This window comes from Leptonotus elevatus, chromosome 14 (genome assembly GCF_054856555.1).
Source record: "Leptonotus elevatus isolate MCC_2025b chromosome 14, RoL_Lele_1.0, whole genome shotgun sequence".
Taxonomy (NCBI): domain Eukaryota; kingdom Metazoa; phylum Chordata; class Actinopteri; order Syngnathiformes; family Syngnathidae; genus Leptonotus; species Leptonotus elevatus.
This window is the reverse complement of record NC_141252.1, coordinates 8918069-8942065: the sequence shown is the minus strand read 5'-3', so window position 1 is coordinate 8942065 and position 23997 is coordinate 8918069. Positions and strand designations below refer to the sequence as shown.

Sequence of the window (23997 nt, the reverse complement as noted above, 5' to 3'; positions counted from 1 at the left end):
TAATCACAGGTATGGTAAAAAAATAAGCATAGTTTAAAAAGTAGATTTAAAAGCATTTACACTGACTTAATTTCTGATGGCAGCTTATTCCATTTGTGTGCAGCATAACAGCTCAATGCTGATTCACCATGTTTGTTTTGAACTGTGCCCCACTACTTCCCTTTTCAGCGTATTTGTACCCGTTTTTCTTCTTAAAGTCATTTTGGCCATTGTTCTGAAAAACACCTGAAATTGCTCTCTTGTCCAAAAATTGATCAATAGTGTCATCTGATACAAAACAGAAAAATAATGTTTAGAGTCTAGAATGAAACCCATTTTACCCATGTTGTATCAATCAGTCCAGTAAACAAGGAGTTTAAAAACAAAAAACACTGAGTTACAATTTGGTAAAAATGTTATACAAAACAATATCTTAGTTATATTCCAAGATTTAGATCTCCGCATTGTCATTTTTTTGCGGCACTTCTATAGCATGCCCGCGACCGTAGTGAGGATTAGCGATTTGGAGAGTGCGGTCATTCACCACAGCGACAGTGTTCAAATACTTTCTTTTATTATCTTGAATGCTTGACTTTGTTTTATTCTTTGATACACAAAAACAGTATTTGGAATGTTTGACTTTATATATTGACATTAAAAACTAATGCTTGACAGATAATTTTGTACTGAGTCTTATCTTCCCCTTCCACATAGAACTTGTTACAAAAGGACTGGAAACTAATGGAATGACTTTTTCATTTTAAATTGAGTTGAAAGTAACTTTTTGTTGCCAATACTCCTTGAAAAATTATGTTTTTAATCTCAATGGGACATTCTTAGTTAAGTAAAGGTTAAACTTAACAAAACAAATATTTCTCATGAATAGGGGGTCGATATCAGCACGCACGCCTTTCAGCATTCCAACATATTCCCTGCCCCAAAGCATTTCAGTGTAAATGCTTGACTCTGAAGGCCTTCACATGTTCGATTCCCACGAGTCATGGCGTGCATGCCACGGCACACAACCACACGGGTGTTCTCTGGGCACGAAGTGTGGCCGGTGAGTGCGTAGTGGGAGTGATTAGGCGTTGGAAAGACGAGGCAGAGATGTCCCGGCGCATGCACGCAGCTGCCAGCGCATGAATATCATCTCCGCTGTGCCACTTCGGAAGTAGGTCACCCGCCGCAACGCCGATTTGTTCGCCGCGTCTCCTGCTTCTCGCTCCGCCGATCGACAACGAGAAGCTTCGAGCGAAGCGAAACTAAACCAGCAGCGACCAAAAAAGGGGATTATTAAGTCGTGTGTGTGTGTGTGTGTGTGTGTGTGTGTGTGTGTGTGTGTGCGCGCTGCGCGCGTGCGTGCGCGCGCAGGGTCTAGTTGGAAATCGCGACGGGACACGGAAGCTCGACGGTGAACCGCGGCGGTGATTCCAGGCGCCAGATGATCGCTTCGGAGCTTCTCTGAAAACACTCGCTCGTGATTCTTTACGCCCGGTGCGCGGACTCCTCCGAGCCTCCGCGATGGATTGATCGACGATCGGCCTCTTTTGCGCTCGTCTTTTTCGCTCTCTCTCTCTCTCTCTTTTTTTTTTTTTCCTCATCTCAGCACTCCTGCCCCGGCATGCTGTCACACTGACCGCGGCCAAGTAAGTAGGCGAGTCTCTTTCCACGCACCCATGACAATACATGCCGTTTCCCACCTTTGCTTGTAATAATATAACGCAAATTTAGAAGAGAAGGATGTGTGTTGTTCGCTTTTTGCATCGACCTACAAGGTGGTGAGGGTGTGCGATGTGATGATGATGATGATGAAGAGGATGACGATGATGATGATGATGATGGGGGTTGTGGCGGGGATGATGGTGGTGGTTGGTGGTGGTGGTGATGGTGGTTGTGTGGACTGTTCCCCAGCCTTTATTGAGTCAAGGCGCATATTTTACATGAGAAAAACAATCTTATGGCACATATATGTCGTAAAAAGTGGATACAAAGGTTTGTTATGTACGTTTTGTCATCTAGTGGGAGAGCATTCAACTGTTATGCCTGTCACTATAAGTCGATGGTGCAGATTTTTTTTTTAATCAATTGATGTAAATTAATGATGAAGTGAAACTTGACCATTTCCCATGGCACACCTGATGAGTACAGCGGTTGGTGGAGAACCATGTTTCTCATCCTTTATTGAGCTAAGGCAGATATTTTACATTAGAAAAAAATGTCAAGGCAAACCACCAAACAAAAAACTACATAAACTGAAATAAATATTTTTCTTGTCTTTTTTTTTACTCATAGTTAGACTTAGTGCGACCTCTGGGCTTTTTAAATTGTACACAAAGCTGATATACTTGCAGGAATTGAAGAAAGACACCAACACAGAGCTTCATAATCGTCAGACAATTTAGGTGAAAGTGGATATTTTGGCGTCCATGTTGACGGCAAAGTAAGAATTTATTGCGCAGGGGAACATGTTTCCCAACTGTGCTATGACAATAAACACTTTGAATCTTGAAAAGTGGACCAAAGCTGCACACCAGCTGTGATGCTCCATAGCTCTGTAGGGTTTTTGCCCCCCCCCCCCCCCCCACACACACAACAGGCTTCCTGCCTCCTCCCCTTTGCGACAGTCACCCGCGTGGTGTGCTCCCACTTCACTAGTAAATAGACACATGCATGGCAGGTTGACTTCTAATAAGGGGTCCGTGTCATTCTTGTTCCTCCCTCAGCCGTGGATTTTTATTCTCAGCACTTTCAAATAATCCCAGAGCCCCCGCAGGGATTCTTCTGACAGGTGTTACGATTTAAAGGGTCGGTGTTATTTTTCTCCCCCCCCTAGAGCTCAGCCCCAAACCTCCCAAATATAGCTGAGATCAACTTTGCCTACAGTTACTTTCTTTTATCAACATTTTAAAAGGCATGGACATGTAAATAAAATGCCTTGTAATTAGGGAATGAGAAATTTACTATCATTGCTTAAAATAGACAGCATAGGCTTCAGGCACAGTCTTTATGGACATACGGGTTTAATGTAAGTAAATACTTGAAACTTTTTTTTTATACGGGGCTCCTCCTAATTAAGTCAGAACGTGCCGTAATCTGTCACTAACCACATACCAACACAGTAGTAAAGTCATAATTAAAACACTTCTAAGACATAAATGTAAAGCAATCCAATGTAAAACAGACGGTCGTAACTGAGCGTACCTTCTTTTGCCGGGTGATGACATTATCATTACGACGCCGCTTCAACTTGTTCATTGCTTGCCGTAAACCGGGGGCCCCCTTGTACTCACTTTTTGCTGACACAGTGACATAAAGGCTAAGTGCTTTTTTTTTTTTTTTTCATTTTCTGGTGTACATTCCGTTCCTTTTATTATTATGGATGACGAGCAGCCAGGGCAGTGTGTGTGTGTGTGTGTGTGTGTGTGTGTGTGTGTGTGTACCATGTCCTGGTCAATGCTCGTCAGATTTGATCACTTTGCCACATAGATGAGGTCTCGCGAAGTCTTAACGCCATGCATGAACACTCTGAAGCTTTGTTCGACTTTCGAGGCGTATTTATCTAGGGAACTTGTGAACCTCAGCGGCCAATGTACATTCCTCTCTACTTAGTTATAAAAATAGAAAAGCACAATGTTTTGAGGAGGAAAAATCCCACATGGTTTTAGTTGTTTCTGCAGTAGCTCTAAACAGTCACAACACTCCTCCTTTAAAATGCCAGGTTGTTGTGATGTATGACAATGATGTGTGAAGTCTGATGAGGACAGGATAAATCATGTCACCACTTTTCACATTCAGGTGAAACATTGTCAGACTTAGCTGTAGGGAATGTACAGTATACTAAAAATACACGGGGTGCCTTTGAGCAAGGTATCAAACCTGAATTCCGCAGGTTTTGGTTTGCACACCCCAATCAATGTGATGTCTCCTTTTCCCTGCATGCCAATGAAATCTCAGTGCATGTGCATAATGTGGGGGTATGACTGTCAGATCGCAGCAATAGCATTTAGACTAAGTGACTGATTAACCTCAAATAAGGTGGAATTCTGTCATTTCCCTGACATTTACTCGCCCACGGCGCTAAAAAAAACATACACACAAATGGCACGAAAGCGATCTAATAGCTCAAATTAGAAATGTCGTCAACAAGTGGATAACGTGTCACAACAGTAATTGGACATCCCTGCAAAATGTATGAAAAGTTGAGAGAAAAAAGGGAGGATGCCAAGAGGAGGCCTCGAGCAACATGAAAACAGCTGGAGCGATTTCTGGCAAGTGCTGGTCGTATACTACATGCATTTCTTGTATTTCTTACGGTGTGGTAGGATGGTCATCATGGCATAACATCAAAGCCTGTTTAAATTTTGCACAAACATAATTTATTCGACCACTTGCCATTAAGAATGAGAAGAGACCATCCAGCATTGTGGAGTGCTTTGATGCGGACTCTTTGGATTTCAGTGAGGTCTCGACATTTATCATTTCGGACTGGAGGAGTTTCAAGCCGACAATTTATGCATGCGCATTTTTGAGCCGGCTGAATCGACTTCCCTATGAAGACAACGAAACAAACATGTTAATTTCAATCAATAAACAATAACGTGCTCGACTATTTTTTCCCCCCCGTTTCTCGCAAAATACATTTTAAAACACATGGAGAGCAATAATACAGACATGAACAATAGGGGTGGAAGGCGGCCTGCAAATTCTCTCTTCACAGCCGTGATCCACAACTTTTACATCATGCGGAAGTGCAGATCTTCTTGCAGTTCCTTATAAACACACTTGGCACAAGTTGACCTCCTGCATATGCACTCCAACAAAACAGTTCTGTTTCCACCATGTACACCTTGAACCTCTCGTACGCTGAGAAGAGCCACTTTATTCACGACCCCACAACGGTTCAAACGCATTTGTGAACGACCGCGAAAATGGCAAAAGAAGAAAGAAAAAAAAACACTCTCATAGAAACAGCTCTCAAAACTTGTCGCTTACAGGTTTAGTTCTGCCCACAAGCGCCGCAACTCCAGCAGCTTTGATTCGCAAGGCTCCGAGGAGGTAACTTGAGCAGGGTCCTTTGCTTTGATGTTACGCCAAAGATGTACAACTAATACGGTATTGCAAAGTGCGCCAAGCAAGTACAACTGAAAGCGAAATGACTGTTTGTGCATTTTTTTTTGCACGCGAGTCTCTTCTAAGCTTGGTTGCGCAACACCTTAAAGTTAACGCTTTAACTTTGACAGCCCTAATACAGTCCTCTTCAAAAGTATTGGAACGGCCAGGTCAATTCCATTGTTTTTGTTGTATGCTGAAGACATTTGGGGTTTCAGATCAAAATATGATGGAAACAAAAGTTCAGAATTCCAGCTTTTATTTCATAGTATTTACATTTAGATGTGTTAAACAACTCAGGACAGAAAATTGCATTTGGCAAGTGAGCAAAAGTATTGGAACTGACATGATTATATGAACTTAGTCAAGTGAATAACATTTAATATTTGGTGGCATAAATCATACTTGCAATAACTGCACGACCCTTTGTTGCATTCTTCATTTGAAATGCTTTTCCAGGCCTTTACCGCAGCCTCTTTCAGTTTTTTGTTTTGTTTCTAGGGGGTTTCTTCCGTCAGTTTCCTCTTCAGGAGGTAAAATGCAGAATCGTTTTTGGCTTAAGATCCGGTGATTGATTTGTCCAATCCAAGACCTGGAGGGTCACGGTTTGAATCCTGTCACAGGCTGAAGAAGTTGCAACTTGTTGTTGGAGTGATGGAATGTCAACCAAGCATACACCCCACCCCCCACATTTCAGCACATGGGGCCACCTCACTCTGACATTTCTTTGCATGCCTGCATGTGTGTGTCTAGGTGGTGTGCAGCAAAATCCTCATCGGTGTGTAAATTGTATTTCCCACTGAGGTGTCATAATCAGTATAATTAAAAGTAGCGCTGCCAAAGTTAAAGCCTTAACTCCAGAGTTAACTGCAGAGTTAAAGCTTTAAATCCAATTGAAAATGTGTGAGGTGCCCTCACTATGTAACACACTTAGAATGCTTTTGCATACAAGAGTAGGAGAATACTGACAGACTCCTACCCCCAAAAGACTGAATGCTGCAATTAAATCAATATATGCCTTCGCCAAGTATACATTTAAGCGTGTTTCTTTTTTTAGGTTTCTGAATTGAATAGTAGAGGTGTTTTTTTCCGGCAGCGCGCGGAGTAGTGGTTAGCATGTCCGCCTCAGGAGATCTGTGTTCAAATCTCTATTAGAACATCACTGTGTGGAGTTCCCTAAAATACCCAAAACATGATTCTCCAGATGTGAGGTGTTTTTCTACTTTATTCGACATTTTATGTCCAGTTTCTGCACGGCCGTAAATTACATCTTGTTGACAAATGTTGCCGGTCAATGAGCACCTGTCCTTTCCTCTGCGTGTGTGTCTGTGCCGGTGCTATTCAAATGGATCGCCTTGATTTGATGATATCCGCACGCAGAAGCTTGACGTGCGTCTCCCCGTGTCCTCTTGTTATCGTCAAATTACATTTCTCTCTTGATGAATTGCATTTCACGCTTCACCGAGTCGTGCGACAAATGAGGGCAATCTCAGTCATTACGTGCTTTGAGAACAGTTGGTGGCCATTCAAGATTTGACGGTTATTTCCATACTTTGATCAACTTTTAGAAATTCAGCGATCGTTTTTTAAAGATGTAAAAAGCAGCTGCTGTTGATTAGAGCATAATTGGACACTGCCTTGTCGAATTATTACAGCAAAACTAAGCATTTTTGTTATTGATTCAAAAATGATGATGACTCGAGATCATCTGAAAAGATGGTTAGAGTCCCTGCTGAGAACAAAATTAAAAATCAATTGCAACTTGTTTTTGGAGAGATGGTCCTCTGTTTTCTGCCTACTGTTGAGGTGCCCTTGAGCAAGGACAAATGCCCCCATCTCAAAGGGTGCAGCTATTTGCGCACCCCTTTCAGTGCGACATTTCTCATTTCATGTCTGCAAGTGTTTGGATGAGTTGGTCTTTACTGATTGCTTTATTTCACTTTTATGCATATTTTGTTTTCATCTCGCCAGAGATGTGCATTTTGTTGCCATTAAGTTTGTGGAGATGATTTTATAATGGAACATTATAGTGAACGTGAAGAGGGGGGAAAAAAAATCCTTCATCTCATTCGACAGCGTCTCCTAACTGAGATGACCATGCAGAATGTTGACGTACAGAATGCACTCCTCGGCCTTGTCAGTTCTATGAAGCCTTTTTTTAAATGATATATCCAATGAGCCACTCTTTGGGAAGCCACTTAAAGTCTTTCTGCTGCAGGCTGTGTACACGTGACGTCAATTAAATCAGCGTGGCATTGAAGCACAGATCCAAACTCATCTCTAAAAGCATCCGTCAGATTGAACAAATAATAATACGTCGTTGACGTGCATCGTTGTGCTACACTGGGTGAGTGAATTGTGCTCCTACTTGAGTCATCAATCGGAGTATGGTGTTAAAAAGGCAATGGCTTTTGGCAGCAATCTCATCATATCATGTGGGCAAATTTGCACATTAACTAGTGCAGTAGTGGCATATGAATAAGAGAAGCGCATACGGCCTGAGGCATTAATCTATACCCTAATGGAATAACAATACCATGTGCACATTACATTTATATTTAAAGCCAAGGGGGCTTATCCTCTTGGGGGGTATCTTGAAATTGGTCGCAAATGAAGTAAAATCTGTTGCTAAATGATGAATGCCTGTTACGTTCACGTCACAGAATAATCTGTAAGCCACTCATTCCGTCTCTCCCCAGAGAGCGTGCGTGTGGCCCCAGTTGACGATCCATGATGATTCATGCTGACGGCCCACTCTGAGCTCCAACCGCCGTCTCAGAATCCCGTTGATGAAGACGAGGGGCGGACTTTCCGCTGCAGGACGAGAACATGGTGAAAGCTCAGCGACACCAGCCAGCGAAGGATGGGCAGCGAGGCAACAAAAAGGGAGGCGAGCTGAGTAAGGGCAAAGATGGAACAAAGGAACTGAAGAGAAGAAAGAAGCAGAAGAAGAAAGAGTCGCACACATTTCGGAAAAAGACGTCGGCAGGTAATGTTCGTGATGCGCTGGATTGTTGTGTCCTGCTCACCCGTTTGGAGGAGAAAGGAATTGTGGGTAAGCAGAAGAATGAGCCGAAAGCCTGCAAGCAACCAAGCGTCAAGGCCAGTAAGAAACCGCTATCATCTCAAAACAGGACCAAAACTCACAGCTCTCATAAAAGGTTAAAGAAATCTGCTTGTCAACAAGCACTGCAACCAAAAAGTAACAAACCTGACACCTTACTCACGTGGCCCAATCTTGTTCTTGAGCCTCGCAGGAGAAGAATGGCTTCTCTCAATGCAGAAGCTGTCAACAGCCTGCTGCTCTACAGGGCCGATCCCTTGGCGTCCAGTCTCATTAAGAAAGAGCAGTCTTCGAATGAAGCGCCGTCTAAAAGTGAAAGCAGACCTCAAAAAGCCAAAAAGGTTCTTCGGGGAGGGAAAACAGACCTGAAGGAAAGTCGTAAAAAACAGAAGCGGTCCACGGCGGAGGCGCCGCCTGTCGACTGGTTGACTCTGTTTGCCCCGACCCCTCGGCGTCAGGCCGGCCTCACTGCTGCTACGCTGCTCAAACTCACCGGTTCCCTCTATGGAAGCAAGCGGCAAAAGAAGCAGGAGTCCAAGCCCGTCAGCGAAAGTAAAGCCAAGGCTTTAACTCAGGTTGAGATTAGCGGTAAGCCTTTAAGTGGAGCAACACTGCAGACCAAAAGAAGAACAAATCCAAAACACAATGAGCAGCTAAAGCACATTAAACAGGGTAAAGAGGGTCCGGGTTCTCCGACCCAAGGATTCTGTAGTCTTTGTAAGACGGAGCTTTTGGATCCCGAGTGGAAATCTGGTGGACAGAATCGTTTAAAAACTCCGCTCCACTGTGGCTCCACACTTGGATTCTCCTTAAAAACAATCAAAGAGGAGCAGGAGGAGACGGACGTGTCGCCCTGCTACTGCTGTAGCCAGGAGAGATGTGTGGAGTACTGTCACAGATTGGCTCTCTTCCTCAAGGACAAGGCCGTCAAGGAGCCAGACGATGACGGCTCTCTCTCCGAGGTGTTCCACCACCATCACCACCACCATCACCACCACCACCTCCACCACCCGGCAGCCATAACCATCACGCCGCACGCCTACGCCTGCTTCCCCAGCTACTGCGTCCACTTCAGCCACCCGGACACCTCGCCGTCCTCCATGACGCCCCTGGCTCTGTGTCCAAAGAGCAGCAAGAGACCCAAACTGCTGCCCAGCTCCGGCCCGCAGCCCTCAGGGATTTCCCATCCAGTCTACTGCTGCACCTCTGTGGAAGCGTGCTACGGAGAGCCCTGCAGGATCAACGGCTATTCCACCTACAGCAGTGTGATTCCGGCCATTGCCAGAGGATGTACCAAATGCACTCGTGGCATCAATAGAGGTGAGCGCATGTCAGTAAAATTTTTGTTTGCAATGTGGGCGGCACGGTGGGTGACTAGTTAGCATGTCCGCCTCCCAGTGCAGAGGACGTGAGATCGAGTCCGGGCTTCGGCCTTCCTGGGCGGAGTTTGCATGTTCTCCCCGTGCCTGCGTGGGTTTTCTCCGGGTACTCCGGTTTCCTCCCACATTCCAAAGGCATGCATGTCAGGTTAATTGAACACTCCAAGTTGTCCATAGGTGTGATTGTGAGTGTGGATGGTTGTTTGTCTCTGTGTGCCCTGTGATTGGCTGGCAACCAGTTCAGGGTGTACCCCGCCTACTGCCCGAAAGCAGCTGGGATAGGCTCCAGCAACCCTTGTGAGGACAAGCGGTTAAGAAAATGGATGGATGGATGTTTGCAATGTTACAGTTTTGTAGTCTTGGGGATGAATAAAACATCAATCTTGAGGGGATGTTTAGATAAGGAAGAATTAGGATTAAGTGAGACATTTGCCGCTCTTCCATGCATAAATCCGATCATCCACAGGGTCCCAACTGGGGGTGAAAAATTACATTTTAAGAGGCATGAAGACTCAGATTGGCAGTTTTTAATTCAGTGTAAATTAAAATGTTCTACTCAATTTAGTATAATTGAGTATCATTTTATGTATATAGCAAATGTTCTGTTGTTCTGCAAATGACACACTGTGGAAGGGGGAAAACTAAATGTTTCAGGACATCCAACCATTTTTTCTATAGGAAATGAAAATAATAGTGAAACGGTCACCATTGTAAAACCCTAATTGTGTTTTTATACTTTACAGTTTACCTTAACCTTTTAACATTACGTTATAGTAGCACTGAGGAACTTTTCAACCTTAATAAAATATTTTCATAACTTTTCTGATGAAACATCGACTTAAAACCAGTTGAATGGCACTTTTGCCATGGCCTGAGGGGGCCTGTATCATTTTTACTAGCACTAAGCAACTTTGAGGAGAATGGTAGTAACACTGCCACACACAAAAACTACAATTGTGCTAAATGCTTTATGGCTACGTCACTTACCCCTTTACCCATTCGTTACAACGACGGAAGTCAATTTGAATGTCGACGCACAATTACTGCATTTCTGGTAAAAGCTGCAAAACAACTGAAAAGTTTTGTCTGAAAAGAAAAAAGGAAAAGGGAAGCTACCCAGATAAAAAGGACAGTCAAGGATCAACCGCCTTTCACTCGCCGGCGTGAGCTAAAAATGGGCGCAATGCACAAATGTGGCCTTCCTTCAGACATAACAGCTTTTGTCCATATAGCTGGGATTTATACATACACACAAACCCGCAACCCCTGTGAGGATAAGCGATACAGAGAATGGATGGATGGCTGTAATAAGTGTGCGTTCATCCAGCAGTTGCGGCTTGTCCCATTGAGATAAACGGATGCGACAGCAACAATTGCTTTCGTGGCGTTAAACATACTTACGTACTTCCACTTCCGTTACCCCTTCTGACGCTATGTCGGAAGCTGGCAAAAATAAAGAGACGCGTGCGCCGTAATTCTTTTCCTCATTTTTGCCCTCTTCACCAACACACAAATACACAAAGGAAAAGATGCTTCGTTATGTATATGCGGCAGTTCTAACATGGAATTTGACAGGAATGTTTCCTTCAAGTCTTGGCCGAGCTCCAAATTGGACAACTTGCTGGAGTTTCCACAGCAGTACTTTTCTAAAAGGTGCAAGTAGAAAAGAAAGGAAAAACACATTGTATAATCTTTGTAACGAAAATCATCTGAGTCATATTTGCTCCGAGGAAATGCCATGCTTGTTATTTTCTAAGGCACGGTAATATGACCTTAAATATTGAATTGGAGGAATCTTCCTCGACTGTTCCAATACAAATAAAAATGGGGCCACTAGGTCCAATCGATTCCAATCATCTCAGCTTGCATTTGATGGTCTAAGAGTGTGAAGTCATATTAGAATGTGTTGTCTAAATTTAAGGGGGGAAATGGCTCTGCTAAAAAAAAAAAGGGGGGGTGGGCGAAAAATCTGAGTAGTTGAGCTAATCCTCTCCAGTGCTGACTCACTGCGTAAAAGTGTTACAAATTGTGAACAACTCGAGCTATTCTCCAGATGTGCTTCTTTGTTGTTCTTCCTTATGCTAATTACTTTTGTTTGCATGTGCCTTCTTCATTGTTTGGAAGCTTGCCTCAAACAATCCTGACAAAACCAAAACTCTGCAATAATAGTGGCTGTTTATTCAGCTACATACTCTATCTGGCCAAATTTCTATTAGGAGACAATCTTTTCATTTGCATGACATGAATGCAAGACACTTTATTTGCTTTTGTGCTACTGTTTTTTTCCTTGACAACAGAGCACTAACATTAAACTTGGATATCAAGTAGGGGCCATAAAACATCATCCTGCGAGCCACAAATGGCCCCCGGGCCGTAAATTTCTGAGCCCTGATTTAGCATGATATTGATTCTGTAACATTGTAGCCCAAAAAAAACCACAGTGCAGTACTAAAAACTCAGTTTTCTGGCAAAGTTGTGCCAGGAATACACAGGTGTCATTTAGCAAGGTGTAGAATTGACTTTTTCAACCAGTTGGGAAGAATAAGAGGTTTTGGGTTTGTGTTGACATGTCGCCCGAAGCTCGCTATTGAGTTGAAAAGTGACAGTGCTTATCCTCGGCTGCCGTTGTTCAGAAAGTGCACCACATCAATATGTCATTGTAATGTTTGAAGCATTAATCTGCAGCAAAACTTTTTTCTTTTCTTTTTTTTTTCTTTTTTTAACTTTGAGCAGTGCTGCTTCTGGGAGTGCGCTCCAAAAAAGTGCTGGATGGTCAGCATTGTGTTAGCAGGTGATTGGCGAAACAGCAAGCCATTTATTTACTATAGAACATCTTTGTATTTGGCTTGATCATTTCTCATCTGCCTTCAACCAAGCTATGTTTTGTTGTCTGCTAAGCATGGTGATGACATCACCGACATTTCACGTTATTATCAATTAAAAGTGCTTAAAAAAAGAATACTGTGGTGTCTCGGCCCACCCACTATTGGCACTACAGATAGAAGTTTATAGGATACGACGAAAAAGAGTCTGAGAAGAATGTGGCGTTGTATAAGAAGAGTGCGTTAGTGAAAACTACAACAACAGCCAACTCTACTGTCTGAGACATATCTTGCATTTTTTCTCTCTCACAATTTCAAACCATACCCTAGGTTTCTGCCACTAAGGTCAACAACAAAATAAATACGTTTGTGCTCATGCTAATGTAGCCGAAACGGTCCACACGTCCGACCAAACTGCGTTATGTTCCGGTGCATGAAAATAAACAGGATATCGATTTGGATCCAGAGTTGGGATTTATTTCTGCAAGTGTGGCAAAACAAAACAAATTAGGCAGCAATCTGTGTGATCCCTCGTCTATCACATGCCTCTTTGTAGGCCGGACGCCATCTGAAAATGCAAGGGGCGCAACCACAGTATATCCCCTATTCTTTCAAAATAAAAGCTCTAACGGGAAGTAAACAAAATAAAGCCACAACTGTTCAATAATAACCCACTTGAAATATAAAATTAAACAATTGAATGATTTAGGGAAAATTAATATATATAGATAAACAAAATTACAATCTGTTGCACGTGCGCATCCAACAAAACTCATTGCAGCTCTGCTTACATTTACACAGGCTTTGACATGAAAGCAGGGACCTCGGGGCATGTGAGGGTTTCTACACAACAATGCCCCTGCATGATTGGGGTTTAAACAGCCTAGTTTGACTCTTGAAAGTGGCTCTGGCTCTTTCTGGTTATTTCTTGGGCAGCAAAACTCTTGTGTGAGGGGCGGTTATCATGGAACCGGGTAGACTTTCAGAACAACGGGCCCATTTTCGGGAAATACGCAGATAAGAAAAGATTTGTTCATTTCACAGGCACTCCAGAGACCCACAACTATTTGTATACAAGCAATTAAAAAGTCAAATGTTCACAATATGCCCCCTTACATGAAAACTGTAAACAACCCTTTAATAAGTGCACGGCAACTATGCACGATGTAGATTAGTATTGATTAAGACAATAGGATTACAGAAAGTTTAGTAAAGTCCACGTTCACAAGTGCAGTGCAGTTATTAGGCGACTTCGCTCTAATCCAAATGCCAAGGCAGCATAATGTCACTTAAGTTAAGGGCCAGAAAAAACAAGTCTGCATTTCAATCTAAGCCACCTGGCAGTGAATGTAAAAAGCCCGTTTGCTGCTAGGATAACCGAAAGTGTCAGCGGGTTACTGTTCTGATATGTGAACTAGAACGTGAATACACACGCAAACAAAATGTTCGCTTTCTGTGTGCATCAGCGCAACGCAAGCTCACATGCACACTCTGTGGTTTGCAGCAGGACGCTGGGAGGAATGAGACTGACGCCTCATGATTTACATTCTATCAGTGCTAAATCACAGGAGGAAACCACTTGTTACTCTCAGCATGTTCTAAATAGCAAACAGTTCACTGGCAGATTCCAACGAAACTCAGCAACTAAAATGGAAACTTGAATCCAACGCTCACTCAACGCATGTTTTTTTTTCCATTTGGATTTTAGCATTGGATCTCATTGGACCGTGCAGGTGTACCTAACAAAGTGTCCGTTCTTCCCTCAGACGACTACTCATCAACCCTCAATGACCACCACAGCCCGTCCTCCATCCCCATCTGCCCCGGCCCGAGAATCCTCACCGGCTGCCCCATTCCCGCAGTGCCTGCAGCCGGCCAATCAGTGCCCCCCATTCAGACGCCTCTGTCCGACCCCGGCCAACCGCAGCCCCCGCTGCAGGTGGCCAAGGAGTGTCCGCAGAGCGCCAAGCCTCCCAGCGGGTCCCGGTCTGGCGCCCGCGGCACGGGCAGCGTCAGCTCGCTTGTCTTCCCACTCAAGAAGGAAAAGAAGCAGAAGCTGAGCTCTGCCGGCGCCAGAGGGCAAGCGCTTGCCAAGCAGCCCAAGAACGGGCGCCAAAAAAGCACCAACGGCTGGCGGCCCGTCGGCCTCCCCTTTGAAAAAGAAGTTTTCTCTCTGGTACGTAGGCAGAAGTCTCGCTGCTACCTTGTAACGCTGCCAACATGCATCATTTGTCTCGTTCCACGTTCGCCCTTGATCTCTTTGGATTTCTTTTTTATGTCTATCTTAGGACATTTAGATTTAACCCCTATCACACCCGCATTTTTTCTACATAAGAACAATATAGGAAAAAATGAGGTTTATCTCATGTTTTTATTTGTTCTAGTGGACGCCAGGCTTATATGTAACATTTTTAACATGAACATCATGCAAATCAGCTTGCAATTGTAATTAGGTTAGCTAGGACCCAATCATGAACCATCATCCAAATGATGCGTTCTTATTGGTTTAGACACGCAAATATGTCATGCCCACTGCAATCATCTATGGGTCCGAAGGGGTTTTAATCAACTACATAGATAATTAAAAGAGTTGGCCTACCCCTGTATGAGCTGTTATTTTGGAGTTATGTAGCATTTTCCTCATATTCCTATTCCAATTTGTGTCTTGCGAAATCACCTATTTTCAGATTTTTTTTCAACCTATCCTCCATTATTTGTTGAAAAACGATGGTTTTGTGCGCTTTCAAAAACACCTTAAGATACCACAAGATAGCGCCAAAGTCTTGCCTCAGAGAAAACGAGTGCTTTGGTGCGGTCTTGTGACATCATCGGCAATTAAAAACCTTTTTTGGGGTGTCAATGACTCAAGGCTACGCTCTGTCCCCTACTAATTACTGTACATGGAAAACCGCAAAGTATGGTAAACACTAAACACAGCATTTTTTAATATCTTTAAAAAAAAAAAAATGTGAGAGGGTTCACACAATATAGAAAAAATAATGAAGTATGCTTGTGCTTAACTCATTCACTCCCAACCATTTTCACTGAAGCGATCCCCTTCACTCCCGGCCGTTTAACTGGATTTTGAGTGATTTTGCAAAGCTCACAGAATATTGAGTTCTATTGCTATAAAAACATGGAACCTACCAAAAGAAAGATTAGAGTCTCTTCTTTCATCAGGAAAAAAAGTATATTTCTATCTGTTTCCGTTTTGTAACAATTAGTATTATAATATAGCTAAATGTCATCATTATTCCCAAATCTATTTAGAAATGTGAATAAATGAGCTTTTTTTCAACATGGCCCTGGTTGATCTTCTTTGCTCAAAATAATCTTTTAAGAGTCATATAAGAATCAGGCCTTTTGTAGACTTTGATGCAATACCAAATGTATCTCTGGGAAAGCTACATCACTTCTCTGTTTACAAAGAAAAGAACATTTTCTTCTGGGAAAAAATGTAGGAGGCGCTGTTATGTTCTGGGGTTGCTTTGCTACATCTGGCACAGGTTGTCTTCACTGTGCAATGACATCTCAAGACTATTACGGCATTCCGGAGCAAAATGTGCTGACCAGTATCAAAAAAGTTCGGCCTAAGCTGCATGTCATGGCTCCTTAAAAAGCACAAAGATAGCAACAAGCTATAAGGCGGCAATCAGATTATTTTTTTCTCTGGTTGCCGAACAACTCAACTCAACGCTTTCTGCTATTTTGTATTCTCTCAGGGAGAGGAAGCTGTGGTGCCGAGGAAGTGTTTCCAGGGAGTGGAACGGGACGGAGAGCTGATTCGGGTCAGGGACACGGTTCTGCTGAAGTCTGGGCCGAGGAAAAAGTCTCTGCCTTATGTGGCAAAGATCTCAGCACTGTGGGAGGAGCCTGAGACAGGTAGCAGACATACTCTGATGTGAACTTCTACTTGACATGATGAGCAAATGAAATGACTATATTCAGGGTTATTATAGGTTTGGAATTTTCATTTTAGTTAGTTTTTAATTTGTTTAGAGTTTTGTTTTTAAAATTTTGTTGAATTATTTATCAAGGGTCTATTAGTTATTTAAAAAACACTTGGTTTTAGTTTTAATTAGTTTCAGTAATAGTTTTTTTTTTTTTTTTTTGTATGACTTGTGCACAATATTTATTAAACACCATGGTAAAATGAAAAAAGTAACCAATTTCTTACCAAGCGTTGCATTTTCGCAAATCAAGCATGCAAAATTGTCGCCCAGGAGCGACGTCATCTGAAGGTGATTGTCTATTGGCTGCTGCTAGATGAGGTCACTTCCGTGTGACACACTTTCAAACGTCCTTAAACCGGATAATATCGAAATAAATATACTTAAAATCACATTTATCACCAAAGGCTCATGCATTAATTTAGTTGCCTAAGACAAAAACAAAGGACATTTTCGCTATAATTATAGTTAGTTTTAGTTTAGTAGTTTCAGTCATTTTTGTTTTTTAAATATTTGTCAAAATGCCAAACATCGGCATCGGCCTTTTTACGAATCTGAAGGCCGATAAAGCCGGTATCTCACTGAGCGGTGAAAGCTTGCGAACGTAGCGGATTTAGGGTTTTCATCAGGATTTGTAAGATGTTCACAGACAGTTTTTACTTGTCGCAAAAACATTTCAAGCATATTCAGACCATTTTTCACTGTCTGCAAAGATCTTTTGAAACCTTTTAATGAACCCTGACAAAAAAATAAATAATTAGCTACATTCGCATGCATTTGTTGCTCAGTGAGACATAGGGAACTTTTCATTTATGGATTTATTTAAATTTCCCACTGTATAAAAAAAAAATTGATGCTGACACTGGGAACTCAATACACTTTATTTTTTATTTTATTTTTTTTTATCTTATTTTAAATTAAGAAATGATGTTGAAATTTTGCAAAACTTTATTCACAGTAGAAAACCCTGGAAGCTCCCTGCAATTTTTGTTATAATTTTTAAACAAAGCTAAAAGTTCTTTATGTTTGAAATAAATAAAAAAAGAAGTACGTTTTAAAAATTCCTCTTTTATTGCAAATGAATATCGGCTTGAAATATCGATTATCCACCTGCTTGACTACTAATAATCGGTATCGGCCTTGAAAAAAAAACACATCGGTCTATCACTACTAAAATAACCTTGTTCACAAGTTCGGGATATAAACCTTTTGTGAGTAACATATTACTTGCATGATTTTTATTTTTTATTTTTTTTATTTCCCAGGAGAGCTGATGATGAGTTTGTTTTGGTACTACCGTCCAGAACACACACAAGGAGGGCGCAACCTTCATGTGCATTGTCAGGTGACGATCACATTCTGCTGGTTTCCCAATAAAGTCAGAGATTGATAAATTAATGTCTATCACAGCTCACATACTGCCTTCATTTTCATTCATCTGCAGAATGAGATCTTCGCGTCCCGTCACCAAGATGTGAACAGCGTGGCCTGTATTGAAGACAAATGCTATGTCCTGACACTGGCACAGTATTGTCGGTGAGAAGCACATTCATTTTATTTTCTACTGCGTATTTGCGTATTTATCATATCACATACACATTATATACATTTATCTGTCCATCCACAACACAAAACAACGTAAAACACTTAATTCATTCACTCCCAGCCATTTTCACTGAAGCAACCCCCTTCGCTCCCGGGTGTTTTATTGGATTTTGACTGATTTTGCAAGGTCCACAGAATATTCTGTTTTATTGCTATAAAAATGGAAAGATTAGAGTCTCTTCATTCATCAGGTGGAAAAAAGTATCTGTTTCCGTTTTGCAGCGATTAGCATTAGAATATAGCGAAGTTTCATCGTTATTCACAAACCCGTTGAAAACACTGGGGAAAAGAGCTTGTTGCAACATGGCCCTGGCTGATCTCTTATACTCTGTTGCCACCCGCTGGCCGTTTTTGTAATAACTACCATTGCTATAAGCGACCTCTTCATGACAGAAGCGGAATCAAAACCTTCTGTATGCTCCAGCATTAAAACAAAACAAAACATAAAAAACGTACAAATACGTTTTTGGGAGTGAATGACAGTGTTAAAAAACATTTGTATACGTTTTTTTGGGGTTTTGAATGAATCTTTTGCCTTTTGTTTCCCATTTCCAGATTTTGTGCCTTGGTAAAACGGCGAGGGGAGGGCGTCCCCGATAGCGCCGCCTCCCTCCTGGTCCCCCCTGTCGTCGGCCAGGCCGCTCCAAGCCACCGCTGCGTGCCGGATGACGTGGACCCCGAGCTGGTGTTTTTCTGTCGCCACGTCTACGACTTCCGCTACGGACGCCTCCTCAAGAACCTGCAGTAGCGCCGGGCGAAGGGCAGGACGACATAGAGACGTGAGATAAGGCGGTTGCATCCGCCTCTGCTTAAATGAGCTCCGAACCCGCCGGCTGCCGAAGGGAGGTGCCTGAGGATGAAGGAACGTGAGATTAGTTTCTCTTTGAAATTTCACGCCGACGCGACACACACTTGTGAAGTAAACGTTAAGGTCCGACACGTTGCATCGACGCGATAATGGCTGCCGGGATGGTTTTAATCATACGCGACTTCCTGTTTTGAGTGCGCTCTGTGCGCAACGTTCTCCTGCAGGTCTTAGAAATGTGCCATTTGCTGGATTTGAAGGAGCTTATACGTGACTAATGGAAGTATCTGCCTATCACTCGCACACAGACGCAACATAAGAGGCCTTTACTTCCGTCATTGCTCTTTAAAAGAGATTCCTTACTGTGAATGTAGGACTTACCGTCGTGCAATCAAACAAAGATCACACTTTAAGATGGAGAGAGAGAAGAAGATGGCTGCCATTCAAATATCTATCTGTGATCGTCTGTGATAAGAAGTTCAAAATGTATCAAATGACACATATGATATATTTTGAAAATTGAATTGTTTCCTTAAAACGCAACACAAGAGTTTTCTCGGAGAAAGTATAAATGAGGACTAAACCGAAAACTAAACAATGGACTTAACAAATCACATGAATGATCGGTTGTTGACCTTCGCAGTGTCAGTGGGCTATTCAAATGGTCCAAAAGTGGACTTTCAGGGCAACTTAGCTTAGCATAAAAAAAAAATCTATTTCATACAAAATTGTCTAAAAATGGACTTGCAGGCTTTTCATGGAAATATGCTAACTTAGCTTAGCATCTGAAACCAAACCAAATTATATTTGCCTATACTCGGAGAAAGTATAGATAATATTGACCAAACTTTGATGCCGTAATGACTCACATTATTAACTCATTTGCTCCCAAAAACGTTTTATTTTAAATGCTTTGTTTCCCAAAGACGTATTTAGATGTTTTGTTTTTATGCCAAGAGCATACAGAACACTTTGATGCAGCCGCTCAACTGCAAAGAACGGTTGAAGAAATGGTAGCAGATGGCAGCAGAGCAAAAGAGATCAACCAGGGCCATGTTGGAAAAAAAGCTATTTTACTCACATTTCTAAGTAGATTGGTGAATAATGTTGAAACTTGGCTATATTCTAATGCTAATTGCTGCAAAACGGAAGCAGATGGAAATATATTTGCAATAGAACACAATATTCTATAGGCCTTGCAAGATCACTCAAAATCCAGTAAAACAGCCGGGAGCGAAGGGGGTTGCTTCAGTGAAAAGGGCTGGGAGTGAATGAGTTAATAAGTCGCTGGCACATTCAGCATCACTGTTTATTAAAAATTCCAACTCATCCAGTAACAGGGTTGTCGTAGCATAGCGGCCAAATGCTAATTTAGAATAACACTGTTGGAAAAAGAAACGAAGACAAAAGCTGTTTTGAATACTAAATGGTCAGAAAGTGGACTTGCACTGTTTTTTATGCTAATGCTAACTTATCTTAGGATCTCAAACTAAACCTAACAGCAAGGTAAAATGGCAAATTGGTGATTGCCCCCCCCCCCTATAAAAATGAAATGAAGATTTCAGGACCAAAAGAGCAACACAATAGAAATAAAAAGTTAATGGAGATACTGTTACTATGACTTAATGATAATGAATTCATAAATGTAATAAATGTTATTGTGAAAAGTCAAAATCGTTAGAAAGTGGACTTACAGGGTTATCATAACAGTCATGTGTTAACTTCCACACACACAGTTAAATGTTTAAAGAAAGTTTAGCAACAATAGGCTAACTCCGATTAGCATCACAAACTGAAAGCAGGCTCAACAAAAGTCCCTTCAAAGAAGCCATTGATGATATATTGATCAAGTATTTTAATGTGCAGACAGTTGCAAAAAGTGTTCATGTCAAAAAAAAAGAAAAAGAAGAAAAAATAAATTTCATGTCACATTTTTAAGTGACCTCAGAAGAGATTTTTCCACTGTGTGGCGCACACGTGCACTCAAAAAAAGAAAGAAAGAATGAAAAGTCCTTTTAAGTTGAGTTGTGAAAAATGCGGATGATGTATCTGCATCTTATCTTCGTGGACGTGCGACTGCAGACGGCGTCAATTAGACACTTAGTACAGACAGTATATTCGTATTCTCCAACGCGCCGAGTCAACATATATCCGGTAGACGCTCGGTAGCGTTTAGGTGACGTGATCGATGATTTATTCCTCTACCTTTGAGAGAAGATAACCTATTTATTTATTAGAGAGAGAACAAAAAGTAATTTATTTTCTAGAGGTCATATTAAAAGAAGCCTTTTTAGATGAGAGTCAATCTCAAGTTGCCTCCCCTTTTGTTGCTGCACTGTCCAACACACATTTGCAATGTGTACACTACTCAACAAAATGTTTGGGCTGAAATTTCAGCATGAACCTAAAATGGAGGCGAACTCAACAGTGTTTCCGTACTTTTTGCACAACTTCATATTGAGATTTTTTTTATTTTTTTTTATTTAGGAAAAATAGCTATGTGATATTGGACTTAAATCTAAAGTCATGACATAACAGCTTTTGTCACATTTTGTGCTTCAATTCAATGGACATTGTGCTGTTCCTTTTGGCGCTTTGCACCTTGGCCACCAGGGGGCAGTATAATCAAACAAACAAACAAGCATACAGAAATACTTGGAGCCGGTCAGAACTCCTGAGTAATATTAGATAATAAAGAATGACATGCCGGTGAGAGAACATTTTAGGTTCATCTTGAAATTTCAACCAAAAAGTTGAACGTTTTTGTGAGTGTCGTCAGAGTGATGACTGATTGATTGAGCTTGTTTTGCCCGATTCGAGCCATTTCAATTCCATGTGGTGAATTACTAAAGTACACCTTTCCGAGGTATTTGCCCCGTCTTCCTCCTCGCTGAGAAAAAAAAGGAAGAAGAAGAAGAAAAAGAAAGCTTTCGCCTCCTCTCAGATTTGAATTTAAGGTCGTGCCCTTCAGTTTGCTGCCTTATGGAACGTTCCCAGACATTTGTTTCCAAATGGCTTGACGCAGCTCACCTGTGGGATCTTGTCAAAAAAGGGTTGGACATTTGGGAAAAGGGACGCACGAAATGTGTAGATTGACAGACTACAAACGTAAATAGTTTGATCATTCCACATATTTCACACGAGGGCTTATTCAATTGTTTAAAATGTATAACTCTGGTGGACACGCATACAAGGGGTGAAAACAAATTCTTTAGCTTTTTAATTTTGATATATACCAGTGAGCACAAATTAAAACATAGTTGCCGAGCATATATTGACAGTCTTTTTTGTTTGTTTGTTTAACTCATTCGCTGCCATTGACAGCTATAGACGTCAAAAATTCATTTGAACAATTAATATATTTTTTAAAAATCCATTTTTGTTAACAAGAGTATGAAAACCTAGATTATTTTTTTTTACATTGAGAACAGATGTAAAATTTGTAATTAATTGTGAGTTAACTCGTGAAGTCATGCGATTAATTACAATTACAAATTTTAATCACCTGATGGCCCCTAATTTTTAATAATCTATTCTTAAAAAAAAACCTTTTAAAACTTTTAAAAAGACTAATACAAATTAGGGGCGTCAGGCGATTACAATTTTTAATCGTAATTAATCGCATGACTTCACTAGTTAACTCACGATTAATCCCAATTTTTATATCTGTTTTAACACAATGAAAAAAGTATAGGTTTTCAAACTCTTGTTAACAAAAGTGGGAAAAAATGTTAAACTAATAAAAAATTGTTAAAAGGATTTTTTTACATCTATAGCCGTCAATGGCAGTTAATGAGTTTTAATACCCCCCCCCCCCCTCCAAATAAATAAATCACCACTGATCTTTGAAAAGAATGCTTTTTGTTGGAAGGATGTGAAGCAGCCTTTGATATATTATTATTCGACTCGTTCTCACAAACGTTTAGTAGGAAAGTGCAAACAATTGTGTCTGCATTAATAATAATAATAATATTTTTTAATACAGAAAGTAATTTGCCTAATCCCCTTTGAAAATTTTACTTTTTTTTATTTTATTTTGAAAACAAATGTATATAGCCCCTTGTGATTTATTTATTTCCCCTCCTCAAAAAAACAACAACAATATTTTACCATTTATTTTGAGGTTAATGGTGCAGTTGGCTTGCACCGAGCTTGTATTTTCTTGAGAAGAATGGCCCATATTTTGGATACGATGAGGCACTTACATTTTTTTTTTTTGGTATGATTTCCTACTAAATTACAGTGAGAACAATCAATTGATGTGATTTGATACGAATGATAAGCATTAAGCGACGGATGGACGAAGTACGACCCGCTTTGCTCAAGCGCCAATCAATTGATGAAAAATCCCACTGGGTGTCCTTACAGTACAGTAGAGTGCAGTATACATGCAGTGTATGGCCTTAGAAGTCGCTCAGCTCTCCTGATGAATCAACGTGTGATACTAGATGTCTTAATTGGTCCTCTGTGCCTGTTCCTGTAAACCCATATTTAATTAAAAAAAATCTCTCTATATATATATATATATAAATATATATTCCGAGTGTTTTTCCATAAAGAGAAATGTGAGCCGTTACTGTTTATTTTTGATGTAACTTCCAAATGCCTTTTCTGTCATTTAAGTCAGATGACACTGGTCTCATGTTGAATTGCACCAAAAAAAAAAAAAAAGAGAGAGAGAGACAAAAGGGGGAAGTATAGAAATGTGAATTTCTGAATATCATTCCTCTGAGTGTAGAAGAACGTTTAAAATCAAATAGCTACATGTTGGTTTTTTTCTGGTGTGAGCTGTTTATGTTCATATTCTCTTGCATGGCATTTTGGAAGTAACTTGGAAATATTAATCACAGCACAGTTTTATTTGTATTGATTGAAATGGACCTCTGTAATATAAGAAAAAATATTTAATTGTAATAAATAATATATGAGTTTAAAGTGCCTGTGTGTGTGTAATTTGTGTGTGGATGAATATAATTTATGTATGGGTGGCCTAGTGGATTAAAGACATTACAATAATTTAGATAAGCCGTTAAAGCCAAGATGGCTGTATTAATATCACTGTAGTAATAGATGTTGTCCACAAGAGGGCTCACATTCACGCCTATGATCGTCCAACTCCACACGTGAAATACTTCACCATCACTGGGAAAAAAATGTGGGCATGGTAACTTTAAAAAATAAAATTAAAAAGCAAGGATTGACTTTGCAATAATTATTTACTCGTTTTGCTGAAATTGCCAGTTTTGAGAGGCAAATAAATGAGCCACGTTCACACTGCTACCCC

General features: G+C 41.0%; 1 protein-coding gene and 1 long non-coding RNA gene across 4 annotated transcripts in view; one reads left to right on the top strand and one right to left on the bottom strand.

Annotated features, from left to right (window-relative positions):
- Nucleotides 1-23648, top strand: part of bahd1 (bromo adjacent homology domain containing 1) — a 41889-nt gene extending 18241 nt beyond the window's left edge. Inside the window, exons 1-8 of one of the 3 annotated variants that reach the window (XM_086095038.1) lie at nt 1094-1150; nt 1351-1625; nt 7788-9472; nt 14120-14529; nt 16076-16235; nt 17569-17648; nt 17748-17839; nt 18464-23648. In XM_086095038.1, the coding sequence (XP_085951164.1) occupies nt 7918-9472; nt 14120-14529; nt 16076-16235; nt 17569-17648; nt 17748-17839; nt 18464-18656 (2490 nt within the window). In that variant the 5' untranslated portion in view covers nt 1094-1150; nt 1351-1625; nt 7788-7917 and the 3' untranslated portion in view covers nt 18657-23648. Of the gene's footprint in view, nt 1-1037; nt 1151-1350; nt 1626-7787; nt 9473-14119; nt 14530-16075; nt 16236-17568; nt 17649-17747; nt 17840-18463 lie in introns of those variants that run through there. The other 2 variants (XM_086095039.1, XM_086095037.1) reach the window with 2 other exon arrangements.
- On the bottom strand, nt 5339-8685 carry LOC147162874 (uncharacterized). The gene is made up of 3 exons (XR_015097105.1): nt 8300-8685; nt 8118-8168; nt 5339-8013 (listed from the first exon to the last, which is right to left on the bottom strand). It is a non-coding gene; the product is annotated as an uncharacterized LOC147162874 (long non-coding RNA).
- Nucleotides 23649-23997: the final 349 nt, after the last annotated feature.